The sequence below is a fragment of the Colletotrichum karsti genome (genome assembly GCF_011947395.1).
Source record: "Colletotrichum karsti strain CkLH20 chromosome Unknown Scaffold1, whole genome shotgun sequence".
In the NCBI taxonomy this organism is placed as follows: domain Eukaryota; kingdom Fungi; phylum Ascomycota; class Sordariomycetes; order Glomerellales; family Glomerellaceae; genus Colletotrichum; species Colletotrichum karsti.
In genome coordinates, this window is record NW_024065901.1 from 1,538,113 (window position 1) to 1,566,070 (window position 27,958).

The 27,958-nt window shown below is 54.0% G+C and overlaps 2 protein-coding genes across 2 annotated transcripts; both read left to right on the forward strand.

The window, feature by feature from the left end:
• Window positions 1-10,238: 10,238 nt before the first annotated feature.
• Window positions 10,239-11,636, forward strand: CkaCkLH20_00351 (uncharacterized protein; the record flags this gene model as incomplete). Its single annotated transcript, XM_038883071.1, has 2 exons — window positions 10,239-10,293; window positions 10,351-11,636. 2 exons carry the CDS (start codon window positions 10,239-10,241, stop codon window positions 11,634-11,636), a joined length of 1,341 nt encoding a protein of 446 aa, XP_038751776.1.
• A 15,396-nt stretch (window positions 11,637-27,032) lies between these two features.
• CkaCkLH20_00352 (ras family protein) lies at window positions 27,033-27,917 on the forward strand (the record flags this gene model as incomplete). Its single annotated transcript, XM_038883072.1, has 2 exons — window positions 27,033-27,137; window positions 27,303-27,917. 2 exons carry the CDS (start codon window positions 27,033-27,035, stop codon window positions 27,915-27,917), a joined length of 720 nt encoding a protein of 239 aa, XP_038751777.1.
• Window positions 27,918-27,958: the final 41 nt, after the last annotated feature.

A 27,958-nucleotide genomic window follows, 5' to 3' on the forward strand; every position in this document is an offset into this window, starting at 1 on the left:
TGCTTCGTTGCTATGTTGCTCTGTCTCTCTCTCACTCTTCGGTTTTCTGACGAGGTACATGAGATGGAATAGGAGAAGTCACTTTTTTCCCCGGTTCTTGTCTGCAGGCGAGATGTACCTTCCATACCTAGCTTTGAAGGCAGACACGACGGGAAGTACTTGGCTTCCTCCCGCAGGTACTTTCATTTAGCTGCCCCATCGGCTCTCACCTCACGTCAACACAGACTGGGGAAGCTGTGGCTTAGCGCTGCTTAGCACCAGGCATCGCGTCGGCCCTGCTGATGCACGATGAACAAGACAATACCACCCGAAGACGCACACGAGCGAGTGACCAGCAGCACCTGAGGGCCAGAAACAGGGACCATCGACCTTGGAATCCGAAGAACAGCACGCGCAGACCAAGAATTCGGACCAGCATACCCGGCTCACTGCCATGCTCATGCTCATGATGCAGACATCAGAGGAGTCGGTGCACCAAGAGCAAGAGCAGCCTACCTTTACTATTACCTTACCTCAATCAGCTAATTACCTAGTGACAGACACCAGACGGACTGGCTGGGACAGGCCGGCACAAGTCTCGTCCCCAGGCCACCGGGTGGTCAAGTCCGTCATCCACCGCAGGGAAGACGTCCATCGCATTCTCTTCAACGTTGCCAGCCAGGCACAGGACAACCGATGCTGTCTCCTTTCTGTCGCCCCGAACAAGAACAAGCAAGCTGCTGGTTGTCCTGCAGCTCACCACCAGCGGCGAGTCCAGCCAGTCAAAATACCAAAACACGGCAGTCGAGAAAAAAAAAGAATTGGGCCCGGGGCCAACTACGTCACGCACTCACGCAGGCTCGCAGCCGAAACCCCCGGTCGTTGCTCCCTTGGCCCTTGCATCTCGCGTACCCCCTTGGTCTTGCACCTTCATTCGATCCATTAGGGGATGGGATCTGCTCCAGAAACCAGAAACCAGAAACACCTGGCAATCAATGCTCAGTCGTCCACACAAAGCCCTTCAATAGGGGTTAAGAGAGGGGGATGTAACAACGGACACGGAATTCGAGGCAGCCCAGTTGTCGCTCATTCGCAAGTGTCACGCTCCTTGCCGCGAGCAAAAGGAGAGAGCAGAGCTAAAAAGGACGCCGTCCCTTTTGTCGGCATCTGTCGTGCCACCACCAGCATCAGCCATCATCCTTGGCTGTCATTGGCTCGACCTACGAACAGCGACGTGGAATTGCTGCGCCAGGAGGGCCCGTCCCCGTGGAGGTTCATATTCCTCCAAGTGTGGCTTGGTTCGGAGTCTCTCGACCTTTTTTTTTTTTTTTTTCCATCTCATCTTTGTTGTTGTCAGGTCAGACTTCGCACTCAGCACCTTGGAGACAGGCATCAAAACAGCGTAGGGTACCCATTTGCTGTAGCTTCCTTGTCCATCAGGAAGCTGACGGGAGACCGAACCCGGCAACCTGCAAGCCGGCTGACAAGCATTCCCAAGTCATCGAGGACGCCTATTGGACTGCTCCTGGGAGAAACCAGCTGGCAGGCTGATGGGATGTCACCAGATGACGGGATCACTGATGTTGGTGAGCTGCGGCAGAGACAGCCTGACAGTCTACCTACCGCCGGTATGTAACCAGAAGGCACGAGAGACAGACCCTGAATAAGGCGAGTGCATACTCTGAGCAGGTGAATTGCACCGAGGAAGGACATTGAGCTGTTAGCAGCGCAGCTGGTGTGACGCTCTGCATCTAAGGTACCTTAGGTGAGACGCGTGTACTTGCTAACGGCCCACTTATGTTCCGGGATCTTCAGGATTCCACGAACATTCTGAAACGCCTTGCCCGCCCTAACCAAATACTTGGCTTTGGGAGCTGAGAACGACCTGCCGCCTGGCACTCACCTTCACACAGTTCACTGCAGCCACCAGCAGCCAGCAACCTTGAATTACCATGCCAACATTGGATTGGCAGGAATCAAGAGGATCCCTTCCATCAACCATCAAAATTACCTTATTACAGACCTTACCTGCCGTCGCTTGTCAGAATATCCTTATGATATCCCGCCTGGAGACTCAAATCTCACCCGCCAGTCGTCGTCGCGCCTGGAACCCGCTGATGGCTGTCTTGTTTCCACCACACGGCCCAGATTCCCCATTTGTGCAGCCCGATGTCTCGAACACGTCCATCACCGCAATGCCTTTTCTCCTCTGTTTCTAATTACTACTTCCTTTTGTTAGGTACCCTCGCCCGGCAACGACACCCCGTTTTCTCTTTCACAATGCGTCGCAACGGCAACAACAGCTGGAATCCCATCCGAGCTTTGCCTCGTCTGCATACGTATGCGCCCGTATGATCGGAGATTCAGGTTCAGTCTGCGAGCAATCGCCTTCGCACTTTTCGCATCCCGTCGTCTTCGTTTGTCGCTTTGCAAGTACCTGCATTTTCTACGGATACGGGCTTCGGCTCACGGCGATTCGTCAGGAGAGAGAGGTCCAAAAATAGTAAGATTGGGTTGGGGCTGATCGGCTGGGGCTGAGGCGGTGCATCCACTCACCCTTCGCCTTGCCTCGCATCGAATCGCGCGGTACAGCACGGCATAGGCACAAACCGCACGCACAGCTGGATGGCGTACGGCTTGCATACCGAGACCCTTACTTTTGGCTCCCTGGCGCTAGCTACTCGCCCACGAAGCGACAAAGAGGCTCCTCTGACGCCAGCAAACGCTTGCCAGCGCCTCGCCACTATTCCTCCGCGGTTACGGCCAGATCCGGTGCTCGTCTTGAACTTTGGCTTTCATGTAATACTCGCATGTACTTGCTCCAACGCTGACTGTACATTTAGTACCTGCAACTATGTCGGGTACATGACTACGAACAACGAGGGCCCGTCAGCTGTGCAGCCGACTCTGCCCTATCAGCAAACACAGCCGCATGTGTTTGTCTCCAGCGGGCCTGTTCCGGAGGGGCGGCCACCGGGTCCTGCAGAACCGATGTTGAGAGCGCTGACTCGGGCTGCCCAGCCCTCAGATGCGGCCCGGATTCGGCTCGGTCACCTCCCCGACCAGAGATACACAAGATGAAGGGCTCCAGCCTTGAACGCCGCGCGAAGGAAACTCTCCGCTGCGTTCGTCTCTTCCGGTAACTGCTAATTGCTCCGCCGGAGTTTTGGACGCCTGACAGGAACGACAAGCTTTCTGTTGCTGTTGCGCAGTTCGTGACATGTTCCCAAGCGGGTTTCCGGCTCCCGGCCCCGTCTGCAACCTTCTTCTTCCGCGCATTTACGGGTACCTGCTTCGGAGCAACAACAGCGGGTCGGTCGAGGACTTTTGGAAAAACTCGTCGGCAAGGCCGTTGCATCAAGGTGGCTGGAGCAATCAGAACCGTGGCGCTGGTTGGTGGAAGTCTACCAACTCCACGATCCTCAGCCCTGGCACGATGCCAACACTCGCACACCGTCTTTCTCTTTTGTTTGAAGCCTCCACTCCAGCGGGCCTTTTGTAACAGAGAGGACACTGCTCGTGAGTGTGATCGACAGCCTGGGGTAAAGGGGCCTCCCGCAACTCAATGCTATGACCGTCGCGAGAAGTTTGCCGATGTTATCGGTTCAGGGGCCGTGAAGGATCCGAAGACGTTGAGTGCTTCCAGGGCGACACCTTGAGCGGCATGTGGAGGACGACGCGGCATCAGGGGACTATAAAAAGCCCGATTGAAGTCAATGGGCATGGCCGAAGAGGCAAAGCCGAGCCTCGAATGACGTGTCTCGGGCGTGGAAGGATATCATGTGTCAAGCTGGAGAAGGGATCACAGTTGCAACATCAGACGAAAGCCTTCGAGAAAGTCTGCTTAAGGGCAGGGACTATCGCACAACCTCAACGGAGGCTGAACCTGAGCTTTCTGACTCGTGCCATGGAGACCAACCTCGGAATACAAATACTGCACAAGGCCACCCGTGCTCACGATGGCGTCAATTTCGCCTCTTGGAAGATATCGACGTCAACAAGTGACTCATGCTCCCCGCAGAGATTACAGGCCTGGTGTTTACAATTACTTAGCCGCCGTGGGAAGGTGAGTTTGCGTTGCAGATATTAGGTGATTTCGAGACGAATAGTTGGACGATTGGGACACAGTCTCAAACGAAAGGGCATTCACTCATTTGCGACGATGGGATCGCCAAGACGAATAGCCACATCATGCTCAGGCTTCAGCAATCGTGGCCATAAGCGGCCAGACCGACAGCATCTGCGTCCAGACGAACCTCGATGAGGCTTCCTTGTCAACTGAGACGATGCCGTCAGATGCTGAACGAGGTTAATCAACCACAAACAAACTGCCAGCTCGCATCATGCATCGTGGCCAGGAACCGCTTGGTTTTGGCGATCGTGGCCAGACCTTCGGGGCCCGGAACTCAGTTTTCGGTGACGGTTCGTCCAGTCACTCGTTGTCATGAGTCGGCACGTCGAAGTTTGCAGGCAAATTCCTTGCCTCTCTCGCGGGAAAGCACATCACCGGAAAACTCTATCTTCCTTCATCCAGAATCTCCCTGGTTGAAGGTTTCTACTTTTGTCAATTTTGACGTCGAGGCATTGTATGTTAAATAGCCAAGCGGTCAGGATGACACAATTCGCTCCATCCGGATCGAGTTCTTCCATATTGCATCATATAGCACCCCCAGATCTCGGTATCTAAGGAAATCCCATCTAGTATTGCCTCACGATCTGGCATTGGCTAATAAGCACATGATATCAGATATGACGATCGAGATGGCTCGTCTATTTGTGGAGTCGAGCGCGGGGAAGACAGGGACGCCGGAGCTTGGCCTCTTCAACTGGAATGGGTCGAAATGATGTTGTTCATCATCAGTCGCCACAGGGCTGAATACCGCATCGACGGATGTACCGTTCTTCAAGGGAAAATGGCATCCGGAACCGGCGCCGTCGGAGCTGGGGCGGCCGGCCCACGGGGTGAATTCCCGGCGCTGCGCCGGAGCGGATGACCGGTATATGGCCCTATCACCGGCCTTCGGCCTTCTTCGGCTTGGGATATCCCGCCGACATCCAGCCCTACAAGCCGTCATTGCGATGTTGACTACCGCGTCTCACGTGGTATGCGCCTCAGACCTCCTCGTCCGATTCTGCACAGCCCGGTATCACCACGATACGTCCTGGAGGAACACAACGATGATTTACCCGTGAACGTCACTAACAACGTTACAGTCCCGAAGCGTCCTCTCGCAGCGCCCATCCCGTATGTTTCTCTTTGATACAGGAATCAGCTCAACCGCCTCCCCCACCTCGCAAACCTCGTGGCCGGATGTGGCATCGTCCGGTTTTGTGGTAGCACGATGCCCATCACGTGGTATTTCGCTCTCCGGCCTTGTTTGCTTTTCCAGAAACAGGCATGTATCCTCCCTCCGCGCAACGGCCGAGAAGGCCCCTTTGTCCTGCGGGATCGCGGCTGTTGAAAAAAACACCGCGTAATCTAACACACGAGAAACCGCTGAAGGAAATGGCCACTACCTACACTGTGGCAAGGCACGAACGGAAGAAGCAACGCTCGCTTCTGGCGCGGACGGGTAGTCGCCGCGTGGTTCAATCTGCTCAACGGCAGAAGGAAAGAGGATTTGGCATGACATACGATATGGAAGGTCTGGAATTTCTCGGCAGTCCGGGGAGTTGGACCACGCGACGGCCCCTAACGGCGGGAAGCCGCATGCGACAATGCAAATGTAGGTGTAGGGCGATGGAAGTAACAGGGTGGCAAGCATGACGGCAACGCGGTCGATGCCGTTGAGGGAAACCGCAGATAATCGCGTTCCAACCTGGATCAAACATTTCCTCACTTTTCTTCGTCGGGATGACGGCCGGATGTTATTGGTCACCACACCCGATCCTGGACATGCGAAGCGCAGAACTTGGAGATTGGATGGGTTTGCTTGCTTTTTGTTGTTCGGTACACTCTTTTCCCGGCCTCGTGCTTTGCTCGATTAGAGAGGTTCTTTATGGGATTCCGTTTCTGTTAGAGGGGATGTTCTGCGGTTTGAGTCTCAGTTAGTGAAGGGATCGGCGCGGCCTTGTGTTACCGTCTATCAAAGTTGAATTTAGAGGTGATATTGAGAGAAAGTCTGGACTTGCGATGCTGGAGGTTATGGGCTAGTAATACTAATCAAGTTGCATGTCTGCTCATCGCGGGTTCATGTCAAGCTTGACCCATCCTTGCTGAACAAATTTATGACCGATGGGGATTGTACGGTCTTGTCTGAAGTCGGCGATGGCAGTTTGGCAAGGAACGAACCTCACACTGCAGCTTTAGCTTTGGGCATGTCCGTATGGAATCACGGAGTCCGGTAGACGATATACTGAGATCATTCCAAATGTTTATTGCTCGAGACAAATGCAGCAACCCTTGCGTATTCTGGGGCTCATTGCCAGCGAAGAGAACACTGGCTTAATGGGACATTCTGAAAGCTTTCCTTGAGAGATACACTTCGACACTGCTGCTCGTCACACTCCAGAGCTTCCTCACGCCGTCTGCGTGTCTCGTGTCACCCACATGGTCTATACTCTAATACGAATTCACAAGTCGATATACCAACATCACACACAAGTCTATAAGATATCACATCAGGGAGAGCGCGCACGGGAAGACATCGCGTCTTGGCAGCGCGTATACCAAGACCGAACTGGACGTGACCGCAGAACCTCTCGCCCTGCCGGCTTGATATCTATGCCAGTTCCTTCGGCTGCTTGCAGAACGCGCGCGGCGCCGCTCTGCCGGCCGGGGCGCGCGAGAGGGAGTCAGGGAGGCTTTGACGTTTTCGTCCTGAACGTCCCGTTCTCCCCCTTACCCCTTTGCACTAGCCTCCGGCGAACCCAGAAGCCACGCCGCGTGGTGAAGGTGCCAGAGTGAGACGTGGTTGTGAGCCACACTGAGCCTATTCCCCAAAAGGCGTCGTCGTGTGAAGGAGAGCGAGAGGACTGTGCGGCGCCGCTCGCTGCCCGCCCTCTCGTGCAGGAAGGGGCGGGAGAGCGGCGCGCGGTGGAGGGGACTGGAACTGGTTCGGGGCTTTTTTTTCTGGAGCGATCTGCGCGCCGCTTGGCTGCCCAGGGCTTCGGGTCTCCGCAGCCTTTTTTATTTTCTGCGTTTGCTAGAGGCCGCGGGCACATTAGTTCACAGATATCCCTGGCTCACTTAAGATTCCCTGGGAGCTCGAAGGAGGAAGATCGAGCAGTTCGCAATGTGCGTCGAGTGATCGGCGGGGTCCAGAACGCCGTGGGCCCGTTTCCCTTGGTGAATCTCATCGCACGTTTTTGATGTTTTTTTCTTGGTAGGACTGGAGGACGGGGAGGGCTTGTCATGTCTTCGTTTCGTGTTTTTGGGTCTACTGCGTCAGGAAATCCGGCACGATTGAAGGAGAAGCGTGAACGAGCCCTCCCCTCCGTCCTGTCACAGAGCCCTGGCACTGACTGGCCTGGCTTGACTAGGCTGGAATCGGGCTGGCTCGGGAGGGTAAGCGACGCCTACGCCTGGAGGCTGGAGCGAGTGTGAGGTTGGTGGGCTGGTTTTTGCAGGGAGACCTGACACGGGTCTCTGACTGAGGTGAACGGGCGGGCGAGCGGGCGTGGGCGTGGTGGATGTTGTGTCTTCAAGTCATCAACTCTGCGGGCGTCATTGAGGCTCTCCTGGATAGTAGACTGCTCGTTGGCGTGAATTGTTCCCGCTGTCAAACCATGGTGTCGTCGGCCCCTTGCCGTTTCAGTTGAGTTCGTATCTCGAATCTGGAGATCGGGAGAAAGGAGGCGAAGTCGATTTATCGACAGATCGTTTGGTGCGGTGTAACTGTCAAAATCATCAGTATGGGCCGACGAGCAAGCAAGACAGTCGCTCTCGAGTCCGGAAAGAGCAAGTGGGATCCGCGCATCTGAGCTTGTAAGCTGCGACACTGCGACGTTGACGGAGGGGTCCCTTTTTTTCGTCGGTTTGAACCCCCTCGATTATGGAGTAGAGGTAGGAGCAGAGACTCAAGAGGGAAGGAAATGGGGTATCGCGTAGATGTTATAGGTGACCCCAAACATTGTAAAGTCTGGGTTCCTTAGACATTGGAAACTTGGAAACGGGTCCGTATTTTCTGTTTAAGCGTTTCTCTCTCAGGCCTGAGTTCCCATATTGGACTGTTTTGGCAGAGGTCGCCGCGTTGGGTTCCCGTCGCTCGTATCGGATGACAGGCGGGCCGGTTGTCAGGTTGGGACGCATGGCATCAACTATCGATGCGGTGCGTGCCGGAAAACCAATATTGGGCGGAACATTGATTACCTGCTGCAAGGCAATGCGGGCTTTGGCGAGACGAGGGGAGAGACTACCGAAGACCGACCGTTACCTAAACGTCAGCAACCGTGGTTCAAGAACGGAACGAGGAACGGTCCAGCCATTGCAATCTGCACCGGCCACGCCATAACGAGGGGGATCATATTGCACAGGATGACCCGGGGCAAATTTCGAGATTGAAATGATGACTTGGAAAAAACAGTTTAAAGGACGTCTTACTGCTAGCGTGAGGTTTGTGAAAGTGATTGTGGAGAGCATTCAATTCGCGCAATGGCAATGATTGGAGACTGCCACGCGCGAAATGTCCACTGACAGCCACCACCACTGTCCACATCTCACGCAAAAACAGGAAAGCAGTCAGCGCCAGCAGCGATGAAGCCGGCAGACGGCCTTACGGTATTACTGGCAAGTGCGTGCCGGTATGCACGTTGTATGGCTTACTTTCTGGGCACTTTAACAAACTGACCATTGAGAGCAGGGAGGAGACAAGATACGTGCCGATTACATAAGGAAGCACGGTCCAGCTGGCGAACTCGGGGTTCAGGAGCCCAGGCTCTTAGGTACCTTACGCAGTACTGGACCTGCCTGAACGGAAAGCAGGGGTGTCGGGGGAATCAAGGGATCCACAGCCGAGCAATGCCCCCTCTTCACCTCGGAGACTACACCAATCAAATCCCTCAGCTGCCCTGTCCTCACGTTTCGCCAGCAGCATGACCCCTGCCCTCTCAATCTCTCGTGCCTGTGTCCCGCAGATTTCGCCTTTTCACTTCGCAGGCACAAGCAGGCACAAGCAGGCCACCATTCCTTGCGTCTTTTCCCCTTTCAGCTCTCGCTCCGCCAGCCCGCACCACCCAACGAACGCCCACCCACCACGGCACCACGCACCGCGCCCGCCCAGGCTGGAAAACCAAGCACACCAACCACCACCACTACCACCAACACCACCACTACCACCAACACCACCACTACCACCAACACCACCACCATTCACTCAGTGCCAGTGCTAGCCAGGGAAACACGCCCTGTCCCTCTCCCCTCCCGGCTGCCATCTCATTCTCTTCCCTCCAATCCCCCCCGTTCGTCTCTCATTCTCTCGCTTGCTTCGCCTCCCTCCGATCCGTCCACCCTTCCATCCAATCCACCATTTCTCCCCCAGGCCCAGCCCACCGTTCCATCCAACACCCACTTCACCCAAAGACGCTTCGCTTCCTCTCCTTGCTTTGGGTCTGGTCTGCTCACTTTCGTTTCTTTCATCACCCTTCCTTTCCTCCACCCAACATCTCCAGGTTCTGGTTCTGGTTCGGTTCTCCATCTTCGACCAAATCACCACCAACCTGCCGCCGCCGCCGCCGCCGAGTCACCACCCGATTTCCGAAGACGACAAAAGACTTTCGAGCCCCGTCCTTTCGTCGTCGACTACCGGCCGACAAACCAACCAACCGCCGTTGATGTCTTTCACTTCAATCGCCTAGACGCCCTTTAACAACCACCACCACCAATGTCGAGCTAGTCTCCCAGTCCACTCGTTATCCAACTACCTACCCTCACTCTTCATCCTCTCGCTATCTTCCTCTTCGTCGTCGTCGTCACTCGCCCTTTCTCCCGACATACCTCGCCAACCCGCCCGTCCATTCCAGTCCCGACCACGCAAGCCATTACGCCAAGCCATTCCTCGACCTGCGAATCCGACAGCCTGCGAGTGTCTTATCAGAGGCGACGTTTTCTTTCTCATTTATCCGTATATCTATCGCCGTTCCCTCGAAATACGCCTTCTCCAGTACCGACCTCCGGTCTCTTCCATCCGCCTGTGTGATCAGCCCCCAACAAGTGATCGACACATCTACACCCAACGGTCTCGCTTCACAGATCGACATCGCTAGATCAGCGTTGTCGATTATTTATTTTTCTTCACCCAATAGCCAGATCGACAATCATCATGGCTCAATTCGACCCTAACCTCCACCTCCGCTCCCTCGAGGAGCTCGAAGCTGGTATGTTTCCTCTCGTCGCGGCCAGACGTCACCAGGCCTTGCTGACACCCTTTGCAGTCATTCTTCCCCGACAGAACGGCTGTCTCAAGTGCGAAGACAAGGCGCCATCATGTCCTACCAACTGCAAAGACGATGAATTCTGTTCCTTCACCATCCCGACATGTAACCAATGCGCTCAAGCAATCTGCGCCAAGGACGACAGCAAATCCAGCTCCTCATCAAGCAGTGGCCCTAACACGGGCGCCATCGTTGGTGGTGTGATTGGTGGTCTGGCAGTCATCGCCATCGTTACTTACCTGGTATGGCGTTTCTTCATCAAGACTAAGCGCCAGTCTATCATCCAAGAGTCCTACATCGAGGACATCCACGAGAAGACAATCAACGAAAAGCTGGAGCCGCCCCGCGCGACCAACCGCGATTCCACACACACCGTCCACTCGATTGCGTCAACAGTACTCACCCGTGCTTCAAACATAATTCAAATCGCCTACATCCCGGGTGTCACGAACCGAGCCACTCCCACATCACCGACTCTCCTCGTTCCTCCCGTCCCGCCTATCCCGATGCACGCCTCCAACTCCGCCGCCAGCAGCCCGTCCCCCTACGAGGAACCTCACTTCTTTGTTCCCGGCGAGCTCCGCGATTCTACCTATTCCGGCATCTCTGGCTACTCCGACAGAACCTCCGTCGCGAGAACCTCATACGCACCCCGTTCCAGCATCGCTCCCAGCATTGCGTCAACTATTTACGGCAAGAACGCCGTTGTTGTGGCACCCGCTCAGACTGGAATGCGCGCCAAGGCTGCAGTAGTCAGCGTCAAGTCTTTGGGCGTTGGCACTAGCGGCAGCAGCACTCCTCCGGTTCCGAGCGTCGACTACGAAAAGTACAACCCCCGTCCCAAGAGCCGTGACAGCACCTTCAGCGTGGGATCTACTTTCTTGAACAACGCAACTACCGCCACTGCCGCTCCTGTACAAAGAGTGCAAGTTGTACGTGTGGGAAGCGGCAACGGTCCCAAGCAAGTCAGTGTCGGATCCTCCAAGGCGTCGTCAGCAGACGAGGCCTCAGTACCGGGCACTCCACCACCACCTTCCGCTGGCCGTGACTCCACTGCTGTGACGGTCATTGAGGAGGTGGAGAGCCCAACAGGGACCGAAGGCCCCTTCTCTGACCCTCCTGAACCCAAGCCCGCCGCCATCCGCAGCACTCACAGCCTGAGTGCGGTGATTGAGGAGGCGACGAGGCGAGCAGCTGCAGGCCCCGACAGACGGTCCACAAGGACAAGCTCTCACGAGCGGGGCCGCAGTCCCTTCGGTGACGAACACGCCACCAAGGACAACTAAATCACGAAAGAAAAACTACAAAACCCATATGATGGGCGTCGGCCCTGATCACGAATTACTCATCACTATTTTACTTGACTATATATCAGGGATGATCTCCCATGTTTCTTTCTCGTACCTACCTTTTTTGCTAGACGACCCGGTTGGAATAAGCCTACGGGACCAGACCGAGGGACGACTTTGGATGGACAGGACTCTTATGGAAAGGCACTGGCGTCGTGGATATTTTGAAGCTACTATTTTGCTGGGAGGAAATATTGAAATGATGCGTAGAGGTGTACGTCTACCCGTTACGCCTGTAGCTATGTGTCTATTGAACAGAGATGTGATTCTCCATCCACTACTTTTACTTACCACTTTTGAACATGCTGTGTGGAATGTGTGTCGTGTAGTTACTCGTATGTGTGAGTATGAATGAGGCTTAGGTGAAGTCGTCAGCGCCGGGAAAGTCGGCCCCGGCCGCGTGTCCTCGCCTCATTTGAGGAGAGATCGTCAAACTCGAGAGAAATAACGGTCGGGGCATCGTGATACAGTTATGTTCGAACCAAGACCCCTTGCCTTGAGTGGCACAAAGAAGCGTGTTCAATCACTTTGCGCATTGAAGGAATGCAAAAAGCACGCATGACAGGAGGACATGAAGATGTCAAAAACATACGCTAGAAATCAAAAATGAGGCAAAATGTTCCGAAACCGAGAATCGAACTCGGGGCTATGCCTAACCTCTCAAGTTCGTGAGAGGGCATCATGTTGGCCACTACACCATATCGGATGTTGATGGAAGGTCTACATAATAAAGGGATAAGAAGGCTAGGGTGATGTAGAGTGGGTCGGGCTGATCGATTAGACCGCTAAACCGGTAGTGTTATATGGAAGGAGCGCGGGTTTGTCTGACTCGGCGAGTCAATGCGTGGATATTGCGTTCAATCTGACTCTGTCTATTTTCTCCCCCTTTCTGATATTGTTTGAAAAGTAGCTGGATATTGGTGAAAAGAGCCCTGTCCCGACCCGACTGTACATACTCATTGAGCAGAGTAGGTGCGGTAAGTTTGACGAAGGTGGTGCTGTTCAGGGTTTGACAACAACGACAACTGTTTAGTTACGATGTTCTTATCTGGGTGAATTGGAGGTCCGGATGATCGGCATGAATATTGGGGAGATGCTTGGAAGGGGAGACTGTGAGCGGCGGGATTGGCTGGTGATCGCTGCGGCAAAGGGACTGATTATCGTCACCCACGCGGGCGGTGCAGAGCGAAACGGGGACTGCACGCGGACAACACCTTTCACGCGGCGGATGACGAATAGGATAACGAGGTTCGGTTGAGGACGATGCGTGATAGATTGGCTCTTCTCTGTTGTGATACCGAGATGCTTTTGCGGAGATACTAGGTCACAGAGACTGGGGGAATTCGCATGTCCCCGGGTCGCAGGACGGAGGCAAGGTGCTTGGCTACATAGTTAAGGAGCGTACTGATGGCAGGATGTTTGGAGGGTAAGTGAGCTAGGTTGTTGAAAGTTTCTTGTTTCGCTGCTATCCAATCTATCCTACAATCTAGTAAGGTCAGAAGCAGGCATGATCATGTGGTGGTCTTGACGCGACGTGGGAGAATGGTATTTCACTTCTTCGTGTATTGAAATCAAAATACGAGGGCGGTGATGGCGGACGATGACGAGACTTATCTGGGTTCTTCTTCTGTTCACCTTCCAACACCGAGGTGGTTGTGATGGAAACTGTCGTTGCCAGACACTTCATACTGGTTTCTCAGGACGCTATGAATATTTTCGCAGACATATTTGCTGGTGCTTCCGAAGTCAGAGGGCATGCGAGAAGGAGAATATATACACACGATGCGTGTGGACTGAAATGAGTCTTCTCGTTGAGATTGCCTAGTGTACGTCGCCAACCGCGATAGGCGTACCTTGGTCTCTCTGTGAGTCTCGAATGTGGCAAGGATGTTATATAAACAAAGAAGCGTTCTAATTTTCTACTCTTGTTTTCATTGCTCCAGGAGCATGTCGCCGTCATCGGTGGTAATCTCCATGGCAGAGTAGCTGGTTGAGATGGAGATGGCGCCTGGATGGCCGGGGGATGTCAGGATCAAGTTGTACTTGTGTTGCCCTTGCTTCCGTCACGGCTTACACATGGAGAATACTGAATACGCGAGAAACAGGCCATGGCAGAGATGAGGGACGCCGCTATTCCTAGGCCTTGGACCATTTGAACACGCGGCGTCATGGAATAGAAACGTGATTACAGAAGTCAAGAACGAGTCTCGTTCACAGGCAACCCTAGCAGTTGCATGCAAGCTGTTGATGAGGCTACACACACGGACTGCTTAGACATCCTCAAGGGCGGTCATTCAGGGCAAGCTCGTCAGCGGGCCTGGACTTTTATATATGTTTGCTTCAGCCGACGCCTCAAAACCGTCGTACACGACTGAGCTTCCAGCGATTTAAATGATTCTGAGCAATATCATTCCAGTTTCTTAAATTCCTTCGAGATGTCAATTTCGTGCGCAAGCATGATCTCAACATGCCATTGACTGAGAGCTTCAGCTCGGCGTCATGACAACCGCTCAACCAGGGCTCACAACAACATTCGCATTCTCATCATATCCCGTTACTGTCTTATTTCCTAGTGTATTCTCAGCAGAATACCATGGAAATCAGAATGATGACTGACGACGACATGGTGTGTCAGGGCTCTTCTCTCACCTTCCGGCACCAAGGTGGTGTCTGTGATGGAAACCGGCACTGCCGAACATCTATGAATGCCGTGACTACACACCGACACCGGACTCCGGTCGGCTGTGGCTATGTTTCAAATGGAGAGAGGGAGAGAATATATATGATACGGATGACCTTGCGCATTGCCAGCATACCCAGCCAACTCTCGATGAGAATGCCACATTTAAGACTGAGTATCCTTCTCTATTACTCCGATCCTCCCACCCTAGGATGGGTGCAAGAATGTGGTAAGTGATCAATTTAGTAACAATGCGCCGGAATGCATAGGTGGTATGGGAATGGTAAATACAGCTGGCCATAGTTACCGCGTCTATTACAGCTTGGACACCGCGACTCAGAATACACGAGAAATACCGAGGTGGAGGGATGAAGAAAGTCGGGACGTTATAGACATCATGCCGAGTTCCTCTCATCATCGGGACCTAGCTAATTGGACATGCACCCGGACAAACAGCGTTGGTACCAATAGGTATCAAGACCATGAGTTGCATGCAATATTGCGATGATTTGGCAGAAAGCTTACCAACCCACGTGGGCTTTCAAACAGACTTGAATCGACCAGAAAACCACTGCACTGAAGAATCGTCATTGAATAAAGAGGGATATCACGGCCTTCCCAAAATCAGTCGCGTTTTTGTAAGAATACCACAGCGAGGTCACTGTCTCTGGAACGGCACGAGCTATAACAACATACCTAGTAACCCAGATATCCATGGAAGGGGATTAGAGAGCCATTGGAACCTTTGTGAGGCTTCTTAAGCCCGAGCCAGCGGCGCTCGGCTCGTTTGCGTTCCGGTGGCATAGTAATGCATGAATATCTAGGGACGGTACTGGCCGATACGCGTCTCTGAACTGATACGGATACTAATACGAAGAGGACGGAGACGCCTCCGGACGATTCAAAGCATCATTCCAGCACTTCATTGCGCCAATAGATTTGCGTTAATTAAAGGTGTATTGTTTCCACGCCACTTTGATCCCCCGTCGATATCTGCCTTCTACATCTACTGAATGAATTCCGACAGACCATTCTGCTCGTCAGAAAGCCTGGTAACAACTTGCTTGGAGGCGAGTCCATAAGAATAAGTGGACTGTGTGACAACTCGCTATATCTCGTGATATTTTGTTATCTTCTTTGTTGGCCGTCGTTCCTCCAGCTAGTGAAAAGTTGACATGTTGCGTCCTTGGTCGTCGAGCAGCTGTGTCTATAGTGACCCGCTTCCCTACAGAGAGGACGACACAAATCCCGCAACTCTCAGCAGGATTAATGGATTCAACCCTCTTTAAAGGCACCATATTGTTCACAGCAAGTTCTCCTTCACTATTTTCGCGGGTCGTGCATTGCGAAATCTGCGTTCAATCAAGAGGTTGACTGACGTTGACCACATAGTCCACAGCGCGCAGCCCCCCACTAATACCATTCAAGTGAGTGAATTCACTTCCTTCTCATCCATTACTCTAGCGCGACTAGTTCATCTCCTCTCTCCATCTCGGTCGTCGTGTAAGTATACATGCCGAAGGTTACCCAACTCCCGTGTCCCCAAAACTCCAAAAAGGTGAAAGATTAGATACTATGAACACAGCCCCCAACGCACCGACAGATGACACTGAACAAATCTTGCAGAAAGTCCAAGGCTACTCCATCTGTGAGCCTATATGCTTTCGAACCACGTCAATGACCGAGTTTAAATACTAATGAACAAAGCCGGCGGCATCTCTGTAGAACCCCGTCGACGATCCGCTTCCCCGCACCCAGCGACGAGAACATCTAAGCACTGGGCCTATTTATTAGACCTGTCCGGGTCGGTATTTACTTCTTCTTCAACCTTGTTCGGTTGACCGTTAGGTTTGGAAGAACGAGAACGGTGTCAGCAGCCTCGGCACGGTCAACGCCCTGGCCGCGCGGAAGCTGGATGATGCCTCCATGACGACCCCAAGAATTCTCCTCCTCGAATAAGAACAAAGAAGATAGGAAGGACGAGGAATGAAGGAATATATGGAAAGTAAATCTCAAAGTGATGCAAGCCTGGTACCGGGATTCACCAAGCCCAGAGCGCAATGCTCTGTACTGATGACCCCGAAGGTAGAGCAACACCATAGCTACAAACTTGGCCCTCAGAAGAGCAAGTTCGAAAAGAGGCTAAATAGTAAATACTTGTATTGAGACCAGACATCGGCCGACTTTCTCATAGAATGCTGATATCCCCACGATACCATAGATCGCTTGGACTCGAGTCTGCCTGGGCATTTTGATCGGGACTGATCGAACAGCCTCTACGCCTCCGTCATACCATGACGACAGAATTGGATTTCCCACAGTTACAGCAATGTCCACAAGACCCTACTGATTACATTCACCCAGCGGACAATGTCTCAGAAGATTCGCCCGCGATGGATCCGTCAGGCTCCCGCGTTTATGCCACCACCCGCAGACAAATATGGCCATATCCGATATTCTCGTTCATATCAGCTGCTGCCATGCAAAGTCGTGGATGACTCGTCCCTTCGAACCGTTTTTAATCCCAGAACCTCAAATCCCAAAAGACGGCGCAGATCTCAGAGATGTCCTCAACGAGCTCAACATCCTACAACAAAGCATCCTCCTTACTGACCTGGTAAAAACCCAACTTCAGCATGCGAGCTGACGCGCCCGGCATTCTCACCTGAACTCCCCAAGTCCCATCATCTCCGACTCTGAGTCTGACTTTACATTTACCGAACCTATTCACACATCCTCCCCCATAATCCTTCGAGAAAAATCACCCCATGTCTCAGCATCCAACCTCCCCCCGCCCCGCCCCGCCACGCATCCGAGTCCAGCCTCACGATCTGCCGCATGCTGTCAGTCAGCAGGAAGGAAGGAAGGAAGTGGAACACGCAGAATAATCTGGAAAAGTTCCTGCCTAATACGGACACATAAGATGTCGAATGTTGAGCGGTCGGGCTAGCGATGGAGCACCTGACAAATCACGGGCGTGTCATCTGTCATCTGTCGCTGTGCTTTACGGACGTAGCTGAACTTCTCAGACATCAGCTCTGGCTTGGCTGAATGATAGGATCTGACAGTGCCGCGAGCCAGACCGAATTTCCCGCCCTCCGTCCCGTGAAGTGCAAAAATAAGATGTCGAATCCAGAAATGACGGACGAGGGGGGGATCGTCTCCGGCCGAGAGACGAAGCCACAATATACCAAAGCTGAACGTCAGCGGAAAGGGGATGACCATCGCCCACGGCAGACTCAACACCCGGTGACCATCACATAAGCTCTACAAAGAGCCAAGATCAGAGCATACCCACGGAACGGACATTCTCTCTGTCCGCATCAGCGCACGGCCCCGGAGGAGGGCCGGTGAGCTTTTCCGGAGACGACGTCACGCGGAGTGGTCGTCCCCGAACCGGGACTTCCAGCTTCCGGGGCCGCAATGACCCCGTGCTCAAAAACCACTTCGCCCTTCCACCAACCCGATGAGTCGTTCTGGCTGGCGAGGCTGCCATTCAAAGACATTTGCCTGTCCACGAGACCTCGACCACGTAAGGGAATGCTACGAGGTCTCACAAGCCCGCTGCGAGGGTTTAGTCCCCGATGTCTCTGCCTGATCTCACGACAGACATCGCCAGACGTAGGACGTCAGATCCGGGTGACTCTGGAGTATTACCTCCTTCCTATGAGGGACTCTGATGTCTCTGCCTCGCACCCGAAAGGATTAGCACCCTCCTCGTCTCATACTCGAACAGAGAGGTCTTGGTCGAACTAGGCGACGCGGAGTCGCAGACACCTGACGCCCGAACGGGTCTATCTCCCCACAGCCGGCCGGCCATAATCGCTTGACGCGGCTCGCACTCTCTCCGACGACGACCCGAGACCAAGGGGGAACCCCCGCCCCCACCGGAGATTTTTCCCGGCCGGGATTCGAACGACTGCAACCCATCGCGCGGGTTAGATATGTCTCGGTACTGTTGCCCTGACAGAATGCACTTTAGGCTTCCCACCCTTCCTCTGGAGAAGCTTGATCGTCGCTGTCTAGTGTGTGATCACACTGGAAGGAGGAGGAACTGCATGGATGTGGACGCACGCCTTCTCGGCAGACGTTAGCCCGGTCCTGAAAATCTCAAGGTGAGGCGGACTAGAAGAAAAAAAAAGTAGGCTCGTGGGGGATGGACCGGGGAAGGAATATCTGCTAGGTCAGGTCATTGTGAATAAGATTGCTTCAGTGGTACGCAGATCCCCTGAATGTTGCGACGCTAGATGGGAAAGTAGGGGGGCAACTGCTACCCTCTCGTCTTTGCTTGTCTTGCTAGATCGTTTCTTTCTCGAAATATCATCCATCCCAGCGCATGGGCGCCTGCGCAGGGGAAAAGAAGCAGGACGCAGGGAGCGCTTGACTGATTGGGCTGAGGTCTGTCCCTCTAAGGTGTTCCGGCAGTTGAAGTGGCAGGACGTCAATCGGAAACGCGGGAATTAACGTGGTGCTCGTGTGCGAATTGTCCCTGATCGCAGTTGAGAATAATTTTTCAGCGGATTGTATGGCTTGAATTATTTCTTTTTCGTCCACTGGGCAGTTCCTATATTTTCTTTTTTTCTTGGGTTCCCACCGCGGGCCGTTGGGCGGGCATATCCGTGCCAGGTATGATGAGGTGTTCTTGCATCGTAATACCTCGTCCGTAAATTGTGACGGCTTTAAGTTAGAAAAAGCATCATTGTGAAATGTTTTGCTTCTCAAAAACATGTTGACTGGTCTCGAAGGCATGACGAAATGGTGATAGCTGATGAGAATGAGAACCGAAGCGCATGGAGTCAACAACCACAAACAAGGCCAATTGGCTACTTCATGGATTTGCCCAGCGAACGTCGTCTGTGGCCGATTGGGATTTGACGGCGTGCCAGTTGTCCCATGAAGAGACGTCAACTGCCTGCTGTTGACATTTAGCTCAAGACGAGACAGACTCTTCGTCAGAGAACAGGCACTACCCATTCGATGTGATATCGTAACATATTATCAACGGGACATCGCTGCAGTCCAGACGCATTGTAGGAGACGCCGGCGACATCAGACCACAACCCAAGGGTGTATTATGTCGAGGCGTTTAACCGCTGTAGCTTGATTGTTGTCGAAGCCAACAAGGCGAAAGCGCTTGAGAAACCGGGACAGATTTCTGCGATCCATGTGGTTGGCGTAGACAGGACGTGATTGGCGCAAGTCTTGGGGTGGCCGCGAGTTTGCAGCCGCGTGGATCAACTCTTAGCCGCCGTAGGCTGTTGACGATGATGGCACCAACCAATTCGAAGTCGAATAACGTCTTGTGTCACGGTGCTATACAAAATTAGCAGCGAATAGCCCAGTGTTACTGTTCTTGGCTTAACAGAAGCAAATCGAGGTGGTAAGCCTGACGAACTCTCAAGAAGTCGATGAAGGACCCCCACGCCAGTTCAACTGAACTCAACAATATCCGTCAACGTCTGCTATCAACAAAAGTGGCACTTCAGTGTGTGACAGACCTGGCCGTTTTGATACTTCGGCCCGTTTGACTCGGTTTGCATCTCGAGAGCGCGGGATCAGCTTGCGAGTCGCACGTTTGCATGGTGCCCGATTCGAGGCTATCTTTGGACCATTTTGACCAAGAACAGAGCAACTCGCAGCGGGGATGTGTATGAGGAATCCGATTGGATTCACAAGAATCTCGGCCGCGTTTGCTTCGACCCGCGACCCGACGTGGAGGGAACCAAGCAGGAACGAAGGCCCGTTGTCTGTGATCCTGCGGTGCGACGACACGGAAGAACAACTGACAGTGCGCGGTTGGTGTAATTGTGGTATGAAGTACTGAACTGAGATCATGGGCCAATCGAACGTATCTGTCGGTGTTGGTTCCTGTTCATATTTCAACAATAAAAATCACCAACTGATGATTATGCCCGGCAGTTTCGGCAATCGAGCACTTGGAGACTGCGACCGTCGACGACTTCTTGTGGCAGGTAAGGATAGTTTGTAAAGAGCTCATTGGCGGCTGCCCGACCTGCCAGCAAACACTGTCATAAGTGGTTAGTTTTCGAGAGTTTAGGCCCGCTGGCCAACTCAGACCCTATTCCTTCTGGCCGTTGGAGCCATTGTGGGAGCAAGAAAAGCAAATGTTTGCCGAGGAAGTATGACAGCATACCGAAAATGCAATTGGGTTGAGAAAAAAGAAAATAGTGCAGGGGCTCAGAAGAACAATTGGTTTGTCCCCCGTGTCAACACTGCGTTGACGTTCGTTGGCAGATTGTTTGTCTGTGATTCGCTCGGCCGTCGTTCCCAACTTGGGCCTCAGCCGGCTCCGAAACCGTCCAATTTGATATCGATCACGGGTAATATGGCCGGCAGCCGAATAATGGTATCACCAAAGACGAAGAGTTTTCCTTCTCTCCCTCCGCCGGCCGGAAGTACCATACGGCGTCGGAAGTTGGCAAGTTTGCGAAGACGACAGCCAGCCGCGCCGGGTCAATGAGATAGAGATGTGACAGCCGGGCCAATGCGGGTTTGAACGGGGCCGTGCCGCAGCCGGGAACTAACATGGTGTAATGATCAGTAATTGTTTACGGAAGGGGACCCGTCGGAAGCGAGGATTTTCAATAGGAGCCTCTTTGCGGAGTCGCCCCGAAAGGCTGGGTCTAGCACGAGGATGGTGAGACAGCAGGTTGGCATAGGGAACGGGACAAGGCATCTGCCTGCTTGCGTTCTATCCGCGCAACCCGCACCCGAGAATATCGCTTGGTGAACACAGACGGCCGGAACCGAGGGCGACTGCATGACGGGTCTATCGTAACTGACGGGGCTGGACCGAGAATAGCAATGGCGAATCGAGCTGGAATTTGAGGATCCGATTTGGCTCTTTTCACATTGAGTGAACTGATTGCGATGCGCCTCTAAGCTTAGGCCGATGACGTCGAACGAGTTGGTCTGGGCGTTCGTCTCGTGATGTCAAGCTGCTGCGGATGCTATTTCGGCGAGGACCAACTTCGGCCCTGAGCGCGACGCGGGCGGTCGCGAAAATGGGCCTCGAGTTAGCAAGCTGCAGCTATTGCAGTAGGAACAGGCATTGCTGGAATGGTTTCCGTTGTTCCCCCCCCTTGGCTGGAGAAAAATTTCGCAATCCATATAATCTTGGATCACCACCAGTCACCAGCCACCAACACTAGGAACTTCGGGGTCGGTTCGGCCAAGGTGAAGGACGGCGACAGCGGGTTGGAGGGGTTGTTGAAGTCCAAGTCCGGGACACTGTGAAGGTGAAGGTGGTTGGAGAATTGGAGACTGGAGACGGCCAAAGTGGGTAACCTATCTGGATACCTCCGATTGGGCCAGGCGGCCGGCGCCGGGTGGGGTATCGTCCCGGTAGTACTGACTGGCCTTAGCGGTCTCCATCGTCATCCCATCCCGGATCTCTTAAGTGTGATGCCTTAGGATGGGGAGGAGACAAGGTGTGAACGGTGCGAACCCTGGAGTCTGTCCGGACCCCTGGCGCCTGGGCGCTGGCGGGTTTGGCTGGCATCGCGGCATCTAAAGGTTCGGTCAGCACCTTGCTGGGCTACAGACCCGACTTTTGCTGATGATGCGAGAAGGATTAGCGGACAGGTGGTCTGTGAGGTGCATGCGTCTGCTGGTGTTAGTGTACAGGGTGGACATCGGTGGACAGCTTTCTTGGGGGGACGGGAGCCAATTGCCCAGTAGAAATTGGAGCCAGGAGACTAGGTATGTAGGTGCCGTGTGGCATGAGCGGTGCGCGGTGCGAGTTCTTTGTGGTTGAGTGGTCAATCTCAAAAATGGCGTGGGGATGAAGGATGCCAGAGGCGTTTTTTCTCTGCGTCTGCATGAACGAACGAGTGAGCGAACGAAACCACATACGTACACTGTCAACATGCCACCTATGCCGGAAGAGCCCGTATGTCGCCGTTCTCAATTCCCTCTTGTGAGGTTGATCCCCGACAGACCATGTGAGATACGAGAGATGATGAAGCTACCGGGCAATAGCTGGCCCAACCGACGTGCGAAGCTGGGGTAGCTACCCTTATTAGCACGGGAAGCTGAGACCGGTAGGCTAGATCGCATCATCAGACAATTGATGAGGCGGACGATTTGAATGGTCGATGGGCTGGAGCAACCGGACTGGTCTGGATCTCGGTCTGATGGTTTTTGTCGTTTTGCCATGTGAGTCGTCAACGGAATGTTTGCCCTGGTGCCCTGATTTGAGGCCCAGGTCGAGGTCGAGGTCGGTCCAGGTCCGGGCTTGGGTCCGGGTCCGGGGCAGCTTGCCGCACCTCTCGCTCAGCTTCGATGCCTCGCCGTTTTCTCACCTCACGCATTAACTGACTTGGGTAAGTGCGGGTCGGGAAGAGATGCCAGACCAGGGCAAGATTCAGGTCAAGTTGAGACCTGAGGTGGTTGATGTCGGTGGTCGTACTGTATCTGGAGCTGTTAAGCGTGGCAGGTTGACCGTAAGCACAGCTTCGAATCGCAATTGCTCAATGAGACTCTCTGTTGGCCGCGACGTTACCATCTAAGTTGGATCGTGCTGCACGAACGGCGGGTTTTTACCTCACCGGTGGACACCTTTGGTTTGGCAGCCCAAGGATTCCGCGGATGCCAGCCATGGGTTTAGCGTGTAGGGCAGAGAAGAGGCGGCGTCGGCCGCTTGAGTCGACCCAGACACAAACGCAGGGTTTCCTGTCAAACCTGTCAAGGGCCAAAAATTTTCATCAAAAGGGATTGACGGTAAACGGGCGGCTGACAGTCGGCATATGACAGACGAACCGGTACCCGTGGTACCTTTGCCCAACAACGCGAAGGTAGCCAAGTATGGTCATACTGGTACAAGATGCATTTCCGGTGTTGAGGTATGTACACAGAAGCGTGGAAAAGAGGTGGAATCCCGTCCGTCTCCAAACAAGCACTTGGCAACAAGAGCTTGTGTTCACCAATGGCACGAGTGCGGCTTGTGTGGTGTGTGGTGAGTGGTGTTGGTGTGTGCGCTGGAGGGATGGGCGGCTGCGTCACGGCGGGATGTGATGTGCGACTGGAGGCGAGCTGTCAATTGGGCCCAAGACTGGCCAGTTCGTCAAGACAATGGCGCTAATGTGGGAAGAGGGAATACGCAGCTCAGAACCCGCAGACCGACTGCAGTCCAAGGGCCCCTGGTTCGATGGACAGTGTGTTCTTTTTCCTCCTTCGTCTTGGTCCTTGGAGCTTTTGCCAACGTCACTACCGTCGATTAGTGTTGAACCAAGAACTCGTTGATATGGCAATTGCCACGATTCCAACCGCCGAGTCATACTTTGGTCTGCTGAGCCTCTTCTTCAGCTGAGGCTCCATCAAGAAAGACCCCCAAGCAGACGGGATGATGGGCTTGCTGGCTGTGGCTGAGCATGTGGAGGATGCTCCCAGGTCCAGTCCCTTGCGGCGGGAGCATGAGCCACCGGATGGTGGATCTGGAGGCTTCAGCCCCAAGTATCCGTAATAGTTGACGCAAATATCATGGATCGTAGGTAGGTATTTTGGGTGTCGGAAGGAAAAGCTGTGACGTAGGATCAACTTGGGTATCCGTACTACCTTACCTAAGGTAGGTAGGTAAGGTAAAGCAAGATGGGAAAATGGGAGGCCGCTTGGTTCCTTATCCAGACCAAGTGGGAAGGTGCTGGTAAGAATGGAAGGAACAACGGCAAGCCAAGCGACTTCCTCAGATTCGGGCAAGGTATCACGTCCGAAAATTGCTGCAAGGAAAGAACCCGCCTCCCGTCTGCCCTGCCTGAGGTGCAAGCTGGAGGTAAGCCCAACCTGGAACCCGCCTGGGCTCACTGCAAAAACGGGCCGTCTTACCTTACCTAAGCTGTGAGTGGTATCGCAAGGAAGGTGCATCTGGTTACCCGCCGTGGATTGTAGGGTGTCGTTGCCGTCACTGCAGCCAGTTGGAGGTGCATCTCGAAATGCAATACAAGCAGGCCGTTCCTTCTGTCTGTGATGCAACCGTTCGCTGCGTCTTCAATTTAACCAAGTGCAAGTGGAAGCTCATCGCATCGACACGGGAAGAGGAAGAAGAAAGTAAGCAAATCTCAAACCATCTGGCATCAGGACATGAGCAGTGCAGAGACGAAGAAGAAATAAGCAGCACATGCTGCAAGGCAGGAAGGAGACCTGTGATGAAATAAGTCAACTGGTTACGCATGACCGTTGTTACAGGTTGCCTCATAATCAGCCTAAGGTAGGTAAGGTAACGAGAGAAACAGCCGAGTAAAACGTTCAAATAAATAATATCTTATCCAGGCAGCAGGTGCTGGTTTCCGAGTCGTTCGTCGTTCCTGCCTCGAAGAATTCTCGAAATTTTATTTTTTCGCCTTGCTTTGTCAGATTCAACATTCAACACCGACCAAGCCGGCCAGCCACCCGACTAATAACACTCCGAATTCCTCCCACTAGTTTTCCAGAGCACGTAGTAAAAGCGTACCTGGAAAAGAGAAGAGGAGAGAAAACACCAACGGTACGTGGACTTCTCTCGCCCGACACCTGCCTTCTCCTCATCGTTCAGTTCTTTGGGTGCTGGACCGAGCGCACGCCAAACAGCGTTTTGCTGGCTTTCCATCACCGGCTTCATCCTTGGATCTGCCCCTCATACCCCATTGATTGCTCTACTTCAGTACTGCGGCCTGCCTCGTCCTTTCCCCTCCTCCAGTCGTCTTGCGCTGCCTCGTTGCCCCAAATCCACTATCGCCGCGGCACCATCATCAGCATCAGCACTGTCTCTAGGTGGTCCATGTCCGTCGAGCTCATCCTTCCGCAGAATCCGCCCCCAGGCCGTTTTCGCTGAAATCTCCATCGCCATTGGAGGCTCTTGCTCGGACAACCTTGAAGCCATCATATCGAAGACGCCCGCGCGGTTCGTCTTGGTCAGGTCCAGTCCGCCAACGCCTTACTATTCGTCCATCCTTCATCGTCCATTGCTCATCGGCCTCTCAACAACATCCGTCACCGACCGAGCCTGCCCTCAGTCCGAAGGGAACCACCCTGTCCGCCAACAGCCGTACGGTCACAATCACAATCGACAAAAAAACACCGTATATCGGTCTTCATCGTGCCTCGACATCCCCATACCTGGACCCAACGTACCCTACCAGCCAGGGTATCCGTACCACTACCGACCGACCGACCGATTCATCGTCGTCGGGCCACGGCAACAACGCCAACAGGTACGTCTTCCGACCGACCCCTACGCAATATGTACATGCCTTGCTCGCCTTACCTCATCACTACGTACCTACCTTCCTGTACCTCTCTTGTCGCTGGCACTGGCACCGGCACTGCTGCTGTCTGGACTGCGGGCTGTTGGTGATGCTCGCTGCAAACCCGCAACCTGGATTTGCAAAGCTGTGCTGGTTGCTTGCTGGGTTGAAGTCTCCAAATCCGCTCTCTTGCCCCCTGTCTCCTTGTCGACCCCCTCCCCTCCCCTCTGCTCCCCTTCCCCGTCCCATCCCGGACAGCCCAAGTCACCGCGGATACAGAGCTGGGTGGCTCGGGTTGGCGCGTGGAGGTAACGAGGGTTGACAGCCTCTCAGGAGACGAGCAAGCTAGCCAACAGTCGGCTGTGCGCCTCCGCTCCGCTTCGCCTTTATCCCGGTATCATCCTTCTCCCTAACCCAAGCATCTAACACACGCCCAGGTCCCAAGCTAGACCCGCCAGTCCATCCATTGACCATTCTGCTCTACCATTCTCCACTCGCAAGCTTGCAGCCCATACCATCCCATCCATCCGCCGACTGGAAGACAGAGAACGGAAGACGAGAGAAGAGGAACCACCGCGCGCCAAACAGAGAGCGAGAGAGAGAGGGAAAGAGAGAGAGAGCGAGAGCGGCACGCAAGCACATACGCACCGCACGCACCGCACAGAGGCACAGAGACACTTCGATTGTCAAGTCTCCCGCAGCCCACCGCCGAGTGCCACTGCCTGCCAATCCAATCTACCAGTCGCCAGTTGCCAGGCCCAGCCCCAACCCGCCCGCAGCCCGCTTTGCACCCTCGGGTCGAGTCTGCCACCACCAGGCCAGGTGCACCACCCCGGTCACAGTGCTCGCAGCACTTTCTCTGCCTCCAGGTCTGCCGGGTTCAGGTTGTTGCTGTTGCTTCACTGCTGCCCTGGGCTTTTCAATTTACTGCAGAGTTACTACCGACCGCTGCTGCTACGTACTGACTGACTTCTGTCGGGTCCAGTCCGGTCGATCCAATCCACCAGTCTGCTGAGGGGAATCCACTGTCCACGTCCAGGGCTCGGGCTCCAAAATCCAACAAGATTTGGGCTCCTACCTTGCTCCCAATTCTTACTACTATTACCTACTTACCTACCTACTACTACCACCACCTTACCTCCACTACCTTACCATTCGTTACCTTCCTACCTACCTTACCCTTTTTTTACCTTACCTATCCTATCATCGACTCGACTCCGGCGTTCGTCGTCCTTTCCTCCCACCACCACCTTCACAACCACCGACGAACCACCCCCTCCATTCCGCCCCCGCGAATCGCACCCTCTATTCGCCTCGCTTGACTTGCAGTCTCTCATCATCAATCGAGCGAACTGAATTCGACACAATCTTCGGTCGCATTCCATCGCTGTCACTCACAGATAGTTGCCCATCATGGCGGGAAAAATGGTGCTGTACAAGTTGGTGGTCCTGGGCGACGGCGGCGTGGGGAAGACCGCTTTGACGATTCAGCTCTGCCTGCAACACTTCGTGGAAACAGTAAGTCGCCCTCTCCTCTGCTCTCCTCCCCTCATCGCGCCTGCTCTGCATCATGCTGTGATCATTTCGTCTTTGACTTGATGGTCCTTCTTTCTCATCATCATCCTCCCCCGCCTTTGTCGCCGCCAAGAGCCGCCCGCTGACCGTGCTTTTCCCCGAAAACAGTACGACCCCACGATTGAGGACTCATACCGCAAGCAAGTCGTCATCGATGGCCAAGCATGCATGCTCGAGGTCCTCGATACTGCTGGCCAAGAAGAGTACACAGCCCTTCGAGATCAATGGATCCGAGACGGCGAAGGCTTCGTCCTCGTCTATAGCATCTCATCACGATCGTCATTCTCACGGATCAAGCGGTTTCACCATCAGATCCAACGAGTCAAGGAATCCTGTGCATCATCGCCCTCATACCCCGGCTCGCCCATCTCCGCAGCCAGTCCTCAGGCGCCCGTACCCATCATGCTGGTTGGCAACAAGAGCGACAGAGTCACCGAGAGGGAGGTATCGACACAAGAGGGCCACGCCCTGGCCCGCGAGCTCGGTTGCGAATTCGTCGAGGCTTCGGCCAAGAACTGCATAAACGTCGAGAAGGCCTTCTACGACGTCGTCAGAATACTTCGCAGACAGCGACAGGCAGCCTCGCGGCCCCAACCCGGCGGACGCAGCAGCACCCGACCGATCAACGGCGACGCGGCGAGATACGATGACAAGGAGGGCGGCGACCGCTATCGCCGCAAAGTGAGGGGAAGGGAAGGCAAGAGCAAATGCGTCGTCTTGTGATGCCGCCCACGACACCAATCTATCTTTGTTCCCTTATCGAC